Source organism: Nematolebias whitei, chromosome 6, assembly GCF_014905685.2.
Source record: "Nematolebias whitei isolate Nwh7 chromosome 6, NemWhi1, whole genome shotgun sequence".
NCBI lineage: Eukaryota > Metazoa > Chordata > Actinopteri > Cyprinodontiformes > Rivulidae > Nematolebias > Nematolebias whitei.
Genome location: NC_056503.1, coordinates 12,572,965 through 12,588,162, shown reverse-complemented (window position 1 = coordinate 12,588,162; position 15,198 = coordinate 12,572,965). Strand labels below are relative to the sequence as shown.

Below are 15,198 nucleotides of genomic sequence, written 5' to 3'. Positions count from 1 at the left end.
GGCAACGCTGAACTGGGCGGAGGCTGTGACACTCGGCGCTGCTGCACTTACTCAGTTTTTGCTGATGTCACCAAGCAGGAGGTTACAGGAAGTTTGGTCACTGCGACCAGGGCTGTGGCCCGTGTTTCCTGTCGAGTCACGACCAGATAAACTCATCAGATTTCAAGAAACAGGAAGTGGGAAGAAATTAGTCAAGTATGTCGAGAAATTTGGTGTTTTCATGCTCACAGATTGTAAAATAAACAGCGCCTCAGATCCACCTGTTTTTTATTTTTAATTTTTATGGTTTGTTAATTTAAAAGTATCTGGATTAAAATGTCATCAACTTTCTGCACACCCCAGCACTTTGTTTGCGTTGTTCGTGTTCTTGAAATACTGAAATGACTCGTCTTTGTTCTTTCCTCCAGCCAACACTTCAGCCTTCTCGCAGGATGGTTTTATTCTGCCTTTGATCACGTCTCTCCTTTCTTCTCCCCTGTGCATCTTTCATCTTCCTCCCTCAGGGTCACCTGAGTGAAGGCTATGGGAAGCTGTGCAGCATCTACCTCAAACTGCTCATCACCAAAATGGAGTTTCACATTAAAGTGAGTTGGCCTGGCCTATAAAACCAAGCACCAGTCTCCCTCACCACTAATTATCTTTGCCTCAGACTCTCCTTTTAGTGCCTCTGTGTGTGTGTGTGTGTGTGTGGGGGGGGGGGGGGGTGTCTAGAAAATTACATTAATGGCCTTTAAAGGTTCTGTATGTAGGACTTTTTACGAGGCATCTGAGCAGAGGCGGTGCTGCGTCTTGCACAGAAAAGTGTGGATCAGTGTTATCTGCTGAAGTCTGCAAGTTAATACTGTGCAGGCTGCCAAGATGCAACTTAAGAACATAACCTCTAATGTGAGTCTTTGGCATATAAACCTTTTAATCCTCTTCTTGTTTCTACATTTGGCTAAACATGTGCTCTACTTGTGCACCGTACTGTAGGGTGATTTATTAACGTTGTGCATTGTTTAAAGTTGGGACACTGTGTAAAATGTAATTTAAACCAAAATGCAGTAATGTGCAAATGTCAGAAATCCATATTTGATTCTCATCTAAACACAGTAAACACATCAAATGTTTAAACTTGAAAAATGTACGATTTTAAAGAAAAAAATTAAAGATGCGTTTGATTTGATGGCAGCAACAAATATCAGACAGATTAGCAATGGGTTCTAAAAGTAAGTGGTGCAGATTGGAAACAACTGGAAGAACATTTACTGGAAGAGCATCTACTAACTATTGGAACGACTCGGTGAAGCGAGTCGTGAAGATGCAGTGCACTCATTATTAGGTGGGATGTTTTTAGGTAGAGGACCTCAGAAATGGGCCTAAATGCTCAACAGATACCCACCGTGGATCCTGATTTGACAGGAATGCTGCTGCTCATCATCATATTTTGTCTCAGGTGGACGTCAGGAAGCCTGAACTTGGTATGTTGAGTTGACAGCCCGGTCCTGTTGTCTTCTGTTTCAGAATCCTCGTTTCCCTGGTAACCTGCAGATGTCAAACAGGCAGCTCGAAGAGGCGGGAGAGAACGACGTGAACAACTTGTGAGTGTTTGCTGCTGCTGCGTTGTTAGATTTTGTGCACATAGGATCAGCCATAACACATTTAACTGATCTGTGGTCACAACTGTAGAATAATTATAAAGTGGGTTAGTTGTAGCTGGCGGCCATGACAGTATGCAGATTTGCTACATGTGTTTACACAAAAATATCGTTGTTTTTTTAACATGGACATATTTTTGTGCACTGCAGTTCTTTTATTTGTGCACGTTAGAAGCATTTTGATTCTGTAGAGTCTTATAAGAAACCACAGGTGCGCTGATGTTCACCTAGCCCTGCTCAGCAGTTTAAGTTGGACCTAATTTTAAGAAGTTATTTCTGCGGTCGTGCTGCACAAAGTTCAGCACAGAGATGGAAACAAACTAAGACATCCTTCTCTGCTCAGGGTCAGAGAGGAAAGAAGCTGACTTCTACATTTACAGATATATTATTAAATAAATCTAAAGCATTGTTTTTTTAACGTAGTGACGGGGACAGATGTGCATAATTCTGGGTATTCATGACTCAGTGAATCAGGAAGGAAACCATCTTGAACTTATTGACTTGAGAGCAATAAAACACATCTACCTATATATCGTTAGATCTACTTTAAAGCTTCAGTTTCTTCTTCAGTCTTAATGGAGTTTAAAAATAATGCTTCATGTCTCCTACGAGCTTTCATTTTATTTTATGTGTTGCAAACATAATTGTCTGTATTTGACAACTGAAACTGGTTTTAAATCCTGCTCCCATCCTCCGCAGCTTCCAGCTGACTGTGGAGATGTTCGACTATCTGGAGTGTGAGCTCAACCTCTTCCTGGGTGGTGAGTTATTCTGGTCCGCTGAGCTTATCTGACCTCACTCACACGGTCAGATTAATGAACTCGCACGCCGTCAGACACAGGAAGTCACCGTCTGACTGATAAAGTGCGCAGAAACAGACGCTGCGACTCGTATGAAGCGCCGGCTGGGTTTGTGCTGTAGCTCCATTTTTTTATTTTTATTTATTAATTTATTTTTTTTAGTCTAGTCGTTTGAGGTTAATGTTTCTCAAAGTGTGGACGGGGTTAAAAATAGGCTGCTGGGATGTGACCAGGAGAAATAAAGGGAAAGCTCTAAGCTCCTAATCATGAAGAATGAGGAGGAAATCACATTCTGCTTTCTATTCATCATGCTGTAATCTATTCATGTCCTCTTTTTTGTAGAGAAATGAATTTACCTGCCAGGATCAAATCTCTGCTTTTGTATTGTGGGCCTTTAATTAGATCTTTTTTTTTCTGCTTCAGTGCCTTACATGATCAAACATGTCAATAAATATGACGCACGAGTGTGCTTACTCCCAAATCTGAAAACTGGTGCCTTCTTATTTCTCTGCTCTACTGTATTTTAAAAGCATCACGTCATGTGGGGATGAAGTGTGTGTGTGTGTGTGCGTGCGTGCGTGCGTGCGTGCGTGCGTGCGTGCGTGTGTGTGTGTGTGTGTGTGTGTGTGTGTGTGGCATGCAGGAAACCACGCCTGCACTGCCTGACTTCAGGGATGAAAGAGGGGCATAATGATGGAGGCAGAGACTGACTCAGACAATCCTGTCAGTGTTCAGGTTTCTGCTCCTTCACTGCGCCGCTTAAAACTCTTTTCCTGTTTTTTATTTTCTTTCTGTATTTTTTTAACTGAGCTGTTTGCTGCTGCTTTCAAACACTTCACTCACTTTAATAGTTTACTGCAGATGTGGCAGCTCAGTTTGAAGCCAATCCAGATTGATGGATTAGATATGTTTTCGATCAGTTGTTTACTGTTTGTTTGTTTATCTCTTCAGTCTTCAACTCCCTCGACATGTCCCGGTCGGTGTCTGTGACGGCCGCGGGTCAGTGTCGTTTGGCTCCTCTGATTCAAGTCATCCTGGACAGCAGCCACCTGTATGATTATACAGTGAAGCTGCTGTTCAAGCTGCACTCCTGTGAGTCACAGACCGACACTCAAACTGATATATCAGATATATACATGGATGAAATGCAAACCTGCTGCTTTGTTTGTTTATAGGTTTTATTAAAGTGTGGAGACTCTTGTTATGTACATTATTTCATATTTCCACTGATACAGACACCAATGTTGGGTCCTCAACAGCCTGCGTTCAGGGCGAAGGGTGGTGTTTTACACCACTTTACTTAACCAAGTCCTGCAGCGATGATGTGTCTGAATTAGGGTTGCACGATATCCGACATGCCGATATATTAAAACTCATTTGGCCAATAACCAATACAGATATTTTCATATCCTTTCCTTTGTCATAACATATTCCTCTTATTTAGGCTTATTTGATACAAAATTTGTGCAACATCTGTAAGAGCTGGTGACAAATATTCAGTAACAGCCATATGATATACATAGCACTTTGACTTATGTTAAATGAAAAGTGTTAAATATTATTTATTAGCATTAGTCACCTGTGATGCTGTCTCACTTGTGGAGGCTTGTTCCAGGTTCCTGCTGCAGTGTGGGATTCTCTGCACTCCTGTGCATGAAGGACAGACTTTCTAAGTTCAAAGTTTTTGTCTATTCATTGTGCCGTAAGACTAATCATGCTAACGGGGCTAACACTTGAAGTCCAAATGTCTGTGGTAAAACTCACCCAAGTGCTATCAGTCGGGAAAATATCTCCGACTGGGGACGATGTAGCGAGGCTCAACGTGGTCCATAAATCTTCGGAATCTGACATCCTCACCAACGAAAAACAAAACTTCCACACTGCCGACATTTTGAATATTCCTCTCCACCGTGGTCAGATCAGGTAGGCGAGCTGGACTTCATCACATTTTGCTGGTGCTGCCAGCATCCTTGTCACTGGGTTTCATACAAAAACAGCATCTTTTATATCGGTGAGTTATTTTGATGCAATGGCCTGATGTCTGATATTTAACTTTAACACTAATATCTGCCGATACCGATGCCATGCCGATAATATCGTGCATCCCTAATCTGAATCCTTCAGATCTGTGACGCTTCAAACCTGAAGCTGTTTCTCATTGTTCTTTTTAATTCTTTTAAAGACCCCCAGACAATTCAAATACCCTCTATTAAAAAGCAGCTTTTGGTTTCTGAGATGTAAACGTTTTAACAAAGTCTTATAGAATATTTGTCCATTTACACATGCAGTGATTATTATTTTTAATCAACGTTTGACAAAGTTCCTGAACTCTGCTCTGTTTTTGTGTTTTCAGGCCTTCCAGCCGACACTCTGCAGGGCCACAGAGATCGCTTCCAGGAGCAGTTTAAGAAGTACGGCGTTCACCTCCAGAAACAGCCAGAACACAGTTCTCTCTGACGCAGACCCACAAAACTGGACCCTTGGGTCCATGTTGATTCAGTTTCAGTGTCAGACATTTCTGCTCCGTCTCTTTCTTCTCTCTGTAATCTCTGATGAATGCACATCTTCTCTTTGTTTCAGGCTAAAGAGTCTTTTCTATCGCTCAAGTAACCTGCAGTATTTCAAGAGGCTGATTCAGATTCCACAGTTGCCTGAGGTGAAAACCGCTCTCTACATATCCCACCTTTAAACCTAAATGGTTCATTTGTTTTATGTTGCCCAACTTATTAATAGCAGCATCTGCGTACAATATATTATGCTATTAAACACTTTTATTCTTTCCAGTTTCTGGGCATTTTGCCTTTATGCATAAATAAAATCATTGCCACGTGTTTAGCTGTTAAAGTCTGCCTCTTTAGTTTAAATCAGAAGTATGAACATAAAAAAATGTAAAGGAGGAAACGCTGCATGAAGTCAGTCATGTCAAGTGACGCAGCAGCAGCAAAGAATCTGAAGGGATCGAAAAGATCAAGCAGACTTGAAAATAGTTTACTGGTCAACCTCGTGCTCCCTGGTTCTTGCAGAACCCTCCAAACTTCCTGCGGGCGTCTGCTCTGTCCGAACACATCAGCCCCGTGGTCGTGATCCCTGCTGAGTCGTCCTCTCCGGAGTCGGAGCACGTGGTGGAGACGGATGACCTGGTGGACACGGACATCCCTCCACTGCCGGTAAGTTGAGTAGCTGTGGCTTCCTGGTGTCGTGTCAGAACGTTAGGAGGAAGGAGATGCAAGGAATCAAGGAAAAACTCGCCTCTAATCAGTTCCTCTGATGTTGTCTGGATTCTTAAGGGATCGTTCTGTGAATATGAACTGACTGGAAGTTGATTTTATGGAAATGGAGAAACAGAAAATCCCTATGCAATAAAATGTTGGAAACTTTGACGGACCTGGAAAATCAAAAAGCTTCAAACTAAAAGTCATAAAACGACAACTACACTTGGCTGAATATCAAGTGATTCAAACCTTTTTTTTATCTTAAATCATCTTTGTTGAAGTGAGGCTTTGTAGAAAGGTTAGGAACAATTAACACTCTAAAGCCCTATTCACACGGGATTAGTTTTACCTAAGGACCAGTGTAATCTCCCCGGCGTCTGCTTTTTGTGTGGCGCATTCGCACGGGATAACCAAAACCTGAGATTTAGCTGAAATTTACAGACATCTTCTGGACATGATGTTGACTCACTGCGTTGTCACGACCGGGCCGGTCCATATAATGTGCCTAATGTGCGGTCTGGGACGGTCTCAGGCTTTGATGTGGTTTTACGGATCAGCACAAAGAAAACTAAAGAAGTTAGTCTACTTGTTGAGGAGGAGGCAGGTCCAACCGGCCGGTTTAAGAGGTAAAAAAAAGCCACGTTAAGCTCAGATGGACATCTGACACTGACCGTGCGTGTGAGCGGCCGGTGGCAGCCGTCACGCCGGATGAAATGGACTGAAGACCTGTCCAGGGTGTCCTCCACCTCTCGCACAGTGATGGCTGGACATGGGCACCAGTGACTCCCGCTACACGAAAAGGAAGAAGCGGGTAAATATATGTATGGATGGGTCAGTTGCACGTGCGCGTCTCCGCACCTCCCGTCATCTGCGGTGAAGGAAGTAGCAGCTCATAAAAGCCAAAACGAAAAAGAAAAATACAAGAAAAATTAAAAAATCTATTAAAAATTCTAAGCGAGCAGCGCCTTAATTTAAAATAGCCTTGTTCTATATTTTTCCAAATGATTTTGCTTAAACAAAAACAAAAAGCGCCTCATTACGTATCGGGTCCTGCTCATTTCTGTCCAAACCACAGAGATGCCTATTCACATTGGATTAGTTTTATCACAGGACCTCTGAGTTCAGCAAAATCTAGTAGGTAATGTGCGGGGAATTTTCACTTTGCAAATTACTGACATGGCAGATTTGAACGGGATTAACAACACACACAATCTCTGTCATTATTACAAATAGCATGTTTTAGGTAAAACGCTAGGTAAAACTAATCCCGTGTGAATAGGGTACCTGGGCCAAGATCAAAGCTGTCTTAATGCTCAACAGTTGTAGCTGCTCAGATGAACACCGTTTTATAAACATTACATCACATCACACTGTTTTAACTATAATTAATTCTGTAGGTTTGTGCTATCAAGAACAACAGCAGCTAGCTGTAACATTTTCAGCAGGAATATGTTTTTGCTAAAATAGCCATATACCCTCGGTTATCGTGGAGATCCGTACCCTGAAGCCCTGCGATAAGTGAAAAACCACGAAGTAGAGATAGCAGTACAAGTAGTAAGTAGTAGTTTATTTTAGTATATATATATATATATATATATATAAAGGCGTTTTAAACCCTTCCCACACACTTGCAATATTCTAAACAATGTTTCTAAACGCTCTTAAAAAGCACAGCATGTCATGATTTCCCTCTCTCTGCCTCCTCTTTGCCACGCCCACTTCTCCACTGCAGAACTGAGATCAACAGAGGAGGGAGGAGGAGGTGCAGGAGGAAGCTTTTTCTGCAGCTGTGCTGCACAAATGTGCAGCAGGTGCTAAATAACTTAAAATAATTTATTAAAAAATAAATAAAAGTGTCATGCGATCGTGCGGCTCATCCATCAATCAGCCAATTGTGCGTCATGTCTAAACACTAAATTAACAGGACTGTGAAAGTTTATAAAACTTTTGCATAAAGCTTTTTGAAATGTTTAATATTAGACTGGTTGGCAGCAACTAACTTTGTCTTGGCCTAGCTCAGTCTAGTGATAAATAAACCCTCATTTCTCCAAACTGGAGTTGTTCAAAGAGCTATCTACAACAGGTAAGATAGTTTTTGTTCATGACCTTTCCAGTGAACCCTAATTTAAAATATACAAACTATTGCTTTGATTTTATTTAGAAACATACACAATAAAATGAACTGTTACCCCAAGTATTAGGTCTGTATGTGTAATTACAATATCTCACAAAAGTTAAGTTATTTTGAGAGGACAGCAAATTTACACTGTTGTTCAAGCACTGACTACTTTACATCTTATCAAAGTCTCATATCTTCAGTGTTGTCCCATGAAATGATATAATAAAATATTTACAAAAATGTGAGGGGTGTACTCACTTTTTAGTGAGATATTGTATCTATAGCTCTAACAAGGTTGAGTCAGGTCCTGGGGATGGATTCTTCTTTGTTGAAGCGTTTCATTTTTTATCCAGAGGACTTCTTCAGTCTGTATCTATAGCTCTGTTGATTTTCACTCTTTAGGCTCCCTCAGAGACCAAGTTTGACGACTTGTTTGGCACTTCAGCTGCTATCGATCCATTTAACTTCAACAGTCAGAACGGCATGCGCAAGGATGACAAGTGAGTTATTTATTTTTAAAATGTGCAGATTTTATTTTAATTTTAAAATCCAACTAAAACTTAAACAAGAGGAGCACTGAGACTGTGCAGAACTCCAGGGCGATCAGTTCTTTGCTCCTGTTGTTACTTTTCAGAAACTTGACCGTGTCGAGGTTAAACACCAGCCAGTAAATTGATTTCACATTTCATGGCTTTTACTATTTTCATCTGTATCCACCAGAGATCATCTGATTGAACAGCTGACGAGGGAGATCCAGGCCCTCAAAGAGGAGCTGGAGTCTTTCAGACTAGAGGTAACCGGAGAAGGAGCAGTATTTCCTAAAGTTATCTTCACAGCATCCAAAGATGAGCTTTTCTGCACGTTGTTTTCTTTGTGTGTCTCCAGAGTGGTCGGCTGTGTCAGGCGCTGAGGGGGCGTGTCAACGAGCTGGAGGCGGAGCTCGCAGAGCAGAGCCACCTGAGGCTGCAGGCTGTGGGTGAGAGCGAGTTCCTGAAGGCAGAGCTGGATGACCTGAGGAGGGTGAGGGAGGACACTGAGAAGGAGCAGCGGAGCCTGACGGAGATCGAAAGTAAGACTTTTTATTTCTGTATTTTTAAAAAATCTTGTTTTCTTCGTCTACAGAGCAGACGAAACATTGTTTGTTGGATGTTTTCTTATTGTTACTGTTAGCTAATGTCAGTTGTAGATTTTTAGAGTAGTCCCTCGTTCATCACGGGCGTTAAATTCCGGACCCCCACCCGCTGCCGCCACAATAAGTGAAGAACTGTGAAGTAGGAACGCTATATTTATTTTAGTATTTATATACTGTATTAAGGCTTTATAAACCCTTCCCACACTTTTGTAATGTTCTAAACTCTTAAACCTGCGTAATTTTCACTATATGCATGTATGTACTGTACAGTACTGCAGAATTTTATATGGGTACTAACCAGCCTTAGTTGGTCCGGTTCTGGTCGGGTTCTGATCGGCTGTCTGCAGCCGTTGAGCACCAAGACGCTGTGAGAGAGCCGAACCTTCAGAGAGCCAGCACCAAACCACACAGTGGTCCCCATCAAGTCCAATTCTGGATGAACAATGTCCAGGTGAGATCCAGAGAAGACACCAGACCTCCAAGCAACACCTCCCCACTGGAGAGGTGTCATGGGTCGGCAAGCAGCACTCAGACTGACCGATGAGGCTGGAAGTCCGGTTCTGATCCAATTCCCGGTCTATTCCTTACAGCTCTCTGTACCCACTGAGTGCAGAAGTCTCTATGAATAAGGACCAAACGTTTTTCCTCCGTTTCAGCAGAAAGCAACTTTGACTTCTGGGTAATATAGTCCTTTTGCGTGGCGATACAGTGTAGGCTTATTGAGAGAAGACTACAAAATGGCGGCACCTGTCAAAGTTTTTTTTTCTTCATTAACTTTTTACTGTACTGCGTCCAGTACCGTCCCGATTACGTGAGTAATATTAAAGTTGACAATCGTGTGTCATGTACAATCTTACTTTGAAAAACCGCAAAAGAGCAAGTCCACAAAAGTCAAACTGCGAAGTTGCAATGGACTACTGTAGTTTATTTTTTAATACACGCTGCGCCCTGAATTATGCTAAGTTTATAACTTGTAATTTTGGAGTGATCTTGTTAGAGTACCTTTTTAAATTACAAGAAAGTTGTGACAAAATAGAAGACGACTCGAGATTTTTTCACAGTATTGTAATTTCTTAAATGTGTTTCAAGGAAAGGCTCAGGCCAACGAGCAGCGCTACACTAAACTGAAGGAGAAGTACACGGAGCTGGTTCAGAGCCATGCAGACCTGCTGAGGAAGGTGAGGAGGACGCATCAAACAACGTCTTGTTCCTCGTCTACGCCATAAAAAACAATCACGCTGTCCACTTGTTGTTTCAATGCTGTTTCAACATTCACACTATCGTTTTCCTGTTTTTTATTTTCCTGTATGATTTTTGCAATCTAACAACTTCTGCGTTCTGTGCCGTTATTGCAGCCTTTCATATCTCAAAACGTTCGGCTCAATCAGGTGATGGGTGCTATGACTTTTAGTTTTTGTAAATTTTATTGTTTTAAAATATGTAACTTTATTAGCAAATATTTCCCCTAAAGAAATACACTGAAATCTCTTCCATCAAAAACATTGTTCTCTTTTAAATCTGCTTACTCGCTCTATTGTTGTCTTCTTACGCCACTTTTAGCTAACATCCTGATACTTTCAGCCTCTAGCTAATGTTCAACTACATTTAGCTTCCAGCTAGCCTTTTGATACTTTGACCTTTTTAACTAGTGTTTTTGGAGCTTTTAGCTTTTTGCTGTATTTAGTGTTCTACTCCTGTTAGCATTTAGCTAGTGTTCTGCTTCTTTACCAACTCCGTTTCAGCTTCTTCAGCAAAGTTCAGCAAAAGCCATTCAGCAGTTTTTACAGTTTTTATACTGAATTTTTCTTTGACAAATACAATTTCATTCCCTTTATATTTTATGAACGGAGGTTCCGAGCACTGTTGTTCTTGTTTCGGTCATGTTTCAGTACGTCTTCATCCCGTGTGCTTTGGTGTGTTATAGAACGCCGAGGTGACCCGGCAGATGACTGTGGCCCGAGCAGCGCAGGATGAAGTGGAGACGGTGAGGCGAGAGATGCAGGAGAAGGTGAAGACGGCAAAGGACGCTGCAGACAGACAGGTTTGAATCAAATACATGTTTTTCACCGGGACTGAGCTTCTGCAGAGAAAAGTAGTTTTATCTGCAAAGTGACTGTAACGACACGCTGTTCTACAGTTTTGTGTTATTCATCCCCTCTTTGTTGTTGTTGGTCAGGAGAGGGAGCAGCTGAAGCAGCTTCAGGAGCTCCAGAGAGAGCTGATGTCCTCTCAGGTGGAGCTGGACTCCCTGAAGACCACCATGGCCTCCTCACAGCAGGTCACTCCTCTCAGCTTTATTACTCCCCTTTGGCAAAACTTCTTAATTTCCACCCGCTGATGCAAGTGAGCACAGGAGGACTAATGATACAAATTTATTTCACTCCACTTAACGGACCTGCATGATTGTAACGAAGTCTAAAAACAACAATCTGCTGTAGAGCCACGTTTCTTTTTACTGATTATTATTGAATCGTCTCATTTAAAAAAAATCTGCTGTTCCCTAATTTCACATTTGATGAACTGATTTCTGTTTTCTGTTGCATTTACTCTTAAAGCAGCGGTGCCCAATATGTCGATGGCGATCGATCAGTCGATCGCAAAGGTATTATGGCTAGATCGCATGGCATTAAAAATAAAATAGACATCAGCCTGTCATCCACCCTCACTATGAAACCTGTCACTTGATTGACAGACAGGGCAGCCAGTCTGAGGCCCTGTTTACACGACGGGAGGTTCGACCGTCCATTTCCACGACAACAGCCCTCCTTCTCTCTGAAACCAAAGGTTTCTGAATCCAGGTGGGCATTTTGGGGGGGACACCCCCCCCCCCACCACCACCACCACCACCATGGAGGTGTAAAATGCTCCACAAGTGTGAAGTTGCACATGCACACTACAGGCAACTGCAGTCCAAAGTTTTTCAGCACTAACATTTATAATAAATGGCAGTGAGCAGTGTTTTTTTTTCTACTCACCCTTTTTCAGCATGTAGGAGCAAAACTAATAAAATCCAGGATCCAAACAGACGTCACTGCATTCACTAGTTTGGACATATTGTGATCATGCAGACGCTGCATGATGAATGCAGCTGAACTCGGCATCAGGGTTGCCAGATATATTAAAAATGTCTTATTTACCTCTCCTTTTCTGTGCACATGTTCAACAAACACAGCACACCTCATCTTGGAATATTGTTACTCAGCGCATATGACAGTTTAGGTCAAAATACTATCATTTTAAAGCCACAGTACTATAGGTCATAATTTTTTATCTGGCAACCCGACTCACATGGAAACTACAGCGTTTTTTTGTGTAAACGCGCCTGTTCTTTGTTTATTGATAAACATTGTAAAAACACTAACATTTCCAGAGGTTGTTCTCGTGTAAACGGGGTCTTGTAGTAGGTAGATCACTTTGACCTGGTCATTTTAAAAGTAACTTGTTTGCTGACAAAGTGTGGGCACCCCTGGTTTAAAAGCTCTCAAAAATTATTGTGATGTCACTTCCTTCTATTCTTTTCCTCCAGTGTTATTTTGTCTTCATCAGTGACGTAGCAACAATTTCAGACGTTCTCCCTTTATATTCTGGTAGTGAGAATTGTCTAGGCTGTAAAATAATTTGTTTATATAATCCTAATTCCCTCAGTTTGTTTTTGTTGTTCCTTCACAAGTGAGAAAAGTTGAACCTGAAGAGGCAAAGCTGATTGTAGCAGGTGTCAGGAGGTATTTCTTTGAGCGAACGGAGTAAGATGAGAACACAGGAGGAAAATGTGTTCTGTAAAGCTGTTTATGTAAACCCTGCTGTTAGGCTCCTATAATCCAGTGTAACTGTGAAGCTTTTTATAACGAGATGCGACGGTGAACAAACAGCTCAGCTGTAAGGTTCGTGATGGACTCACTTGGTTTGATTACTCATTAATTCAAGGTTTTACGCCAATCCCAGCCGTCATTCTTAGGTTCAGATGTTTTTCTACACGCGTTATTCCCTTTATCTCCTTGCAGCTCAGTTTCAACATTAATCACTGTTCAACTTTCTTCTCTTTTGTTCCCTTCTGATTTGAACGATTCTGTTTCTTCATTTTTCCTTTTCTGTCGGACCTGCTGACTGTCAGACAGTAAGTTTTGAAACTTTATTTCAAAGATGCTTCCATTATTTGATCACTTATATTCCTCTTAGTTAAAGGGCTTCAGTAAAAAGGATCTGATGTAGCTGCTCTCTGTTGTAATACCGATGATTGTCGTATTGCAACAAAGTTGCACAATCTCAACTAGTTGACCTAAACCTGTCCACTTGACCTCTGCCCAGATATCTCCGGAGAATCTGTAACTTTCCACCAACTCAGACCAACTAAACCATGTTGTTGCAAAAATCCTCTTAAGATAACGTGTGTGGTTGGAGCGCTCTCATCATACCACATCCTGACATGTCGTAATAGTATACACAAGAATGATACGTGGCTGTCTTTGCTCTGTCTTTGTCCGTTCTTCATCCCGACACTTTTTGTTCTTTGCTGCAGTCGAGTGAAGTCCTCAGCTCTCAGCTGGCCGTCCTCGAGTCTGAGAAAGCCGAGCTGGTGCAGACTTTGTCGAAGGTAGAGGCGGAGCTAGAGGTTCAAGGGGAGGAGCTTCAGCGAGTCCATAGCTCTCTGGCGACTGAAAGGGAAAGTGGGGTGAAGACGGCCGAAGCCCTGCAGAATCAGCTCAACGAGAAGGTCGGGTATTGTCTTCCCTTTCTTCAGTAGCTGAAAAATACACGTGTTCAAGCTCAGCAATATGAAGAGGTGTGTCTGATATAGTCAATGTGTTTGTTTGTCTGCAGGAGAGCAGGGAGCAGGCTCTGGAGAACCAGTTGGTTGCATCTCGCTGGACCAGTCTGCAGGGAGCTGTGGAGGAGGCAGAGAGGATCATCCAGGACTCGTTGGCTCAGATCGACGACCCGGCACACATCAGCTGCACCAGCTCTGCAGGTCAGACACTCATGTTATTTCAGGGCTGGGACTCTTGTCATCTCTGTGTATAATGTCTCTACTTGTGTTACATTTCTGCAGACTACCTTGCATCAAGATGCCAAGCCTCTTTAGACTATATGGAGCGATTACAATGTGCCACAGAGGCCTTTTTAGCTGACAACACAGGTGAGACAAACACCTGAATGTATATCACGCTAAAGAAAGCTTTCATTATGTAGAATTAAAAAGAGGAATGGTTTTGTTTCAAGTTGCTGTGACTGAGCTGGTGCGAGTGGTGGCCCAGTGTGGCCACCTGGTGGGCGACACCATCGTTCAGGGTAGTGCCACATCCCACATGGTGCCTGTGGAGCAAGCCGATGGTGAGTTTGTGTGTGATGGAAATGATGTCACTCGATGTTGATCTGAGCCTGAGGCAGACGTGGTGAACATGCTTGATGTGTTTGTGGAGAGCGGTCTTCATGTACTGCATGTTCAGTTAATCTAACCATCGACAGTCAGACCTCGTGTTTCTGCAGTTTAATGGAGTTCACACTGTTTACAGTGTTGCAGAATATTCTGTAAACCTCTCTGTGTGTGAAAACCACATCCACAACTGTTACACAGAAAGAAATACTCCGATTGGAATATTGAAAATGAGCAAAACATACTTCTAGTAAATTTTCATAAAGTAACTTTTTGAGCTTTAGATTATATAGTTTTTAAGCTTCTTAGCACCACTACAACAAAATGGAGAGTTGCAAAACGTTTTTTTTTTTTTTTCTGGGTTTATTGGAAGTAAAAGTCAAAAAAGCCTTCAAATATTTTGAAGACAACTCTTTATTATTACAAGAGTTGGAGTAGCTCTTTTACAAGAGAACAGTACAGAGAGGCATCAATGCAAAATATTTTCATAGAATTACCGTAATTTCTGGACAATTGAGCACACCTGAATATAATCCACGCCTACCAAATAAATTTTAAAAATTGTACATATATAGGCCCCACTTGTGTATAAGCTACTGGTGTCTACATTGAAACATGAGATATTTACACAAAGATTTTAATTTTTTTTAATTAAATATGTACCAGTAACATACACAGAAAAACGTCATCACACACGTCCTTAGTCTCTCTTTCATTGTCACTCCCTGCAAACTTATAACTTATGATTGTTTTTGTGTTCAGAGTAATCACGTCTTTATAAACTATCTTCACCACAGCCCAATTATGGGGGCTAATTGGGGGAGTGGTGGCGCAGAGGTTAGAAGATGGGCCTGTGATTGGAAAGTCGCAGGTTCAACTCCCGGTACTGTCAACATCAAAATGTGGGTGGAAAAGGTGAAACACCCA

The 15,198-nt window shown here is 41.9% G+C and overlaps 1 protein-coding gene across 1 annotated transcript in view; it reads left to right on the top strand.

Moving 5' to 3' along the window:
• Positions 1 to 15,198, top strand: part of hip1 (huntingtin interacting protein 1) — a gene marked incomplete in the record, with an annotated part of 62,246 nt that overhangs the window by 32,779 nt on the left and 14,269 nt on the right. Inside the window, 18 exon segments of the mRNA XM_037677397.1 lie at positions 504 to 584; positions 1,504 to 1,580; positions 2,337 to 2,398; positions 3,389 to 3,529; positions 4,791 to 4,848; positions 5,018 to 5,093; positions 5,461 to 5,604; positions 8,171 to 8,268; positions 8,489 to 8,561; positions 8,654 to 8,837; positions 9,990 to 10,078; positions 10,825 to 10,941; positions 11,077 to 11,178; positions 13,012 to 13,014; positions 13,417 to 13,611; positions 13,719 to 13,866; positions 13,948 to 14,034; positions 14,118 to 14,228. Of these exon segments, the coding sequence (XP_037533325.1) occupies positions 504 to 584; positions 1,504 to 1,580; positions 2,337 to 2,398; positions 3,389 to 3,529; positions 4,791 to 4,848; positions 5,018 to 5,093; positions 5,461 to 5,604; positions 8,171 to 8,268; positions 8,489 to 8,561; positions 8,654 to 8,837; positions 9,990 to 10,078; positions 10,825 to 10,941; positions 11,077 to 11,178; positions 13,012 to 13,014; positions 13,417 to 13,611; positions 13,719 to 13,866; positions 13,948 to 14,034; positions 14,118 to 14,228 (1,846 nt within the window).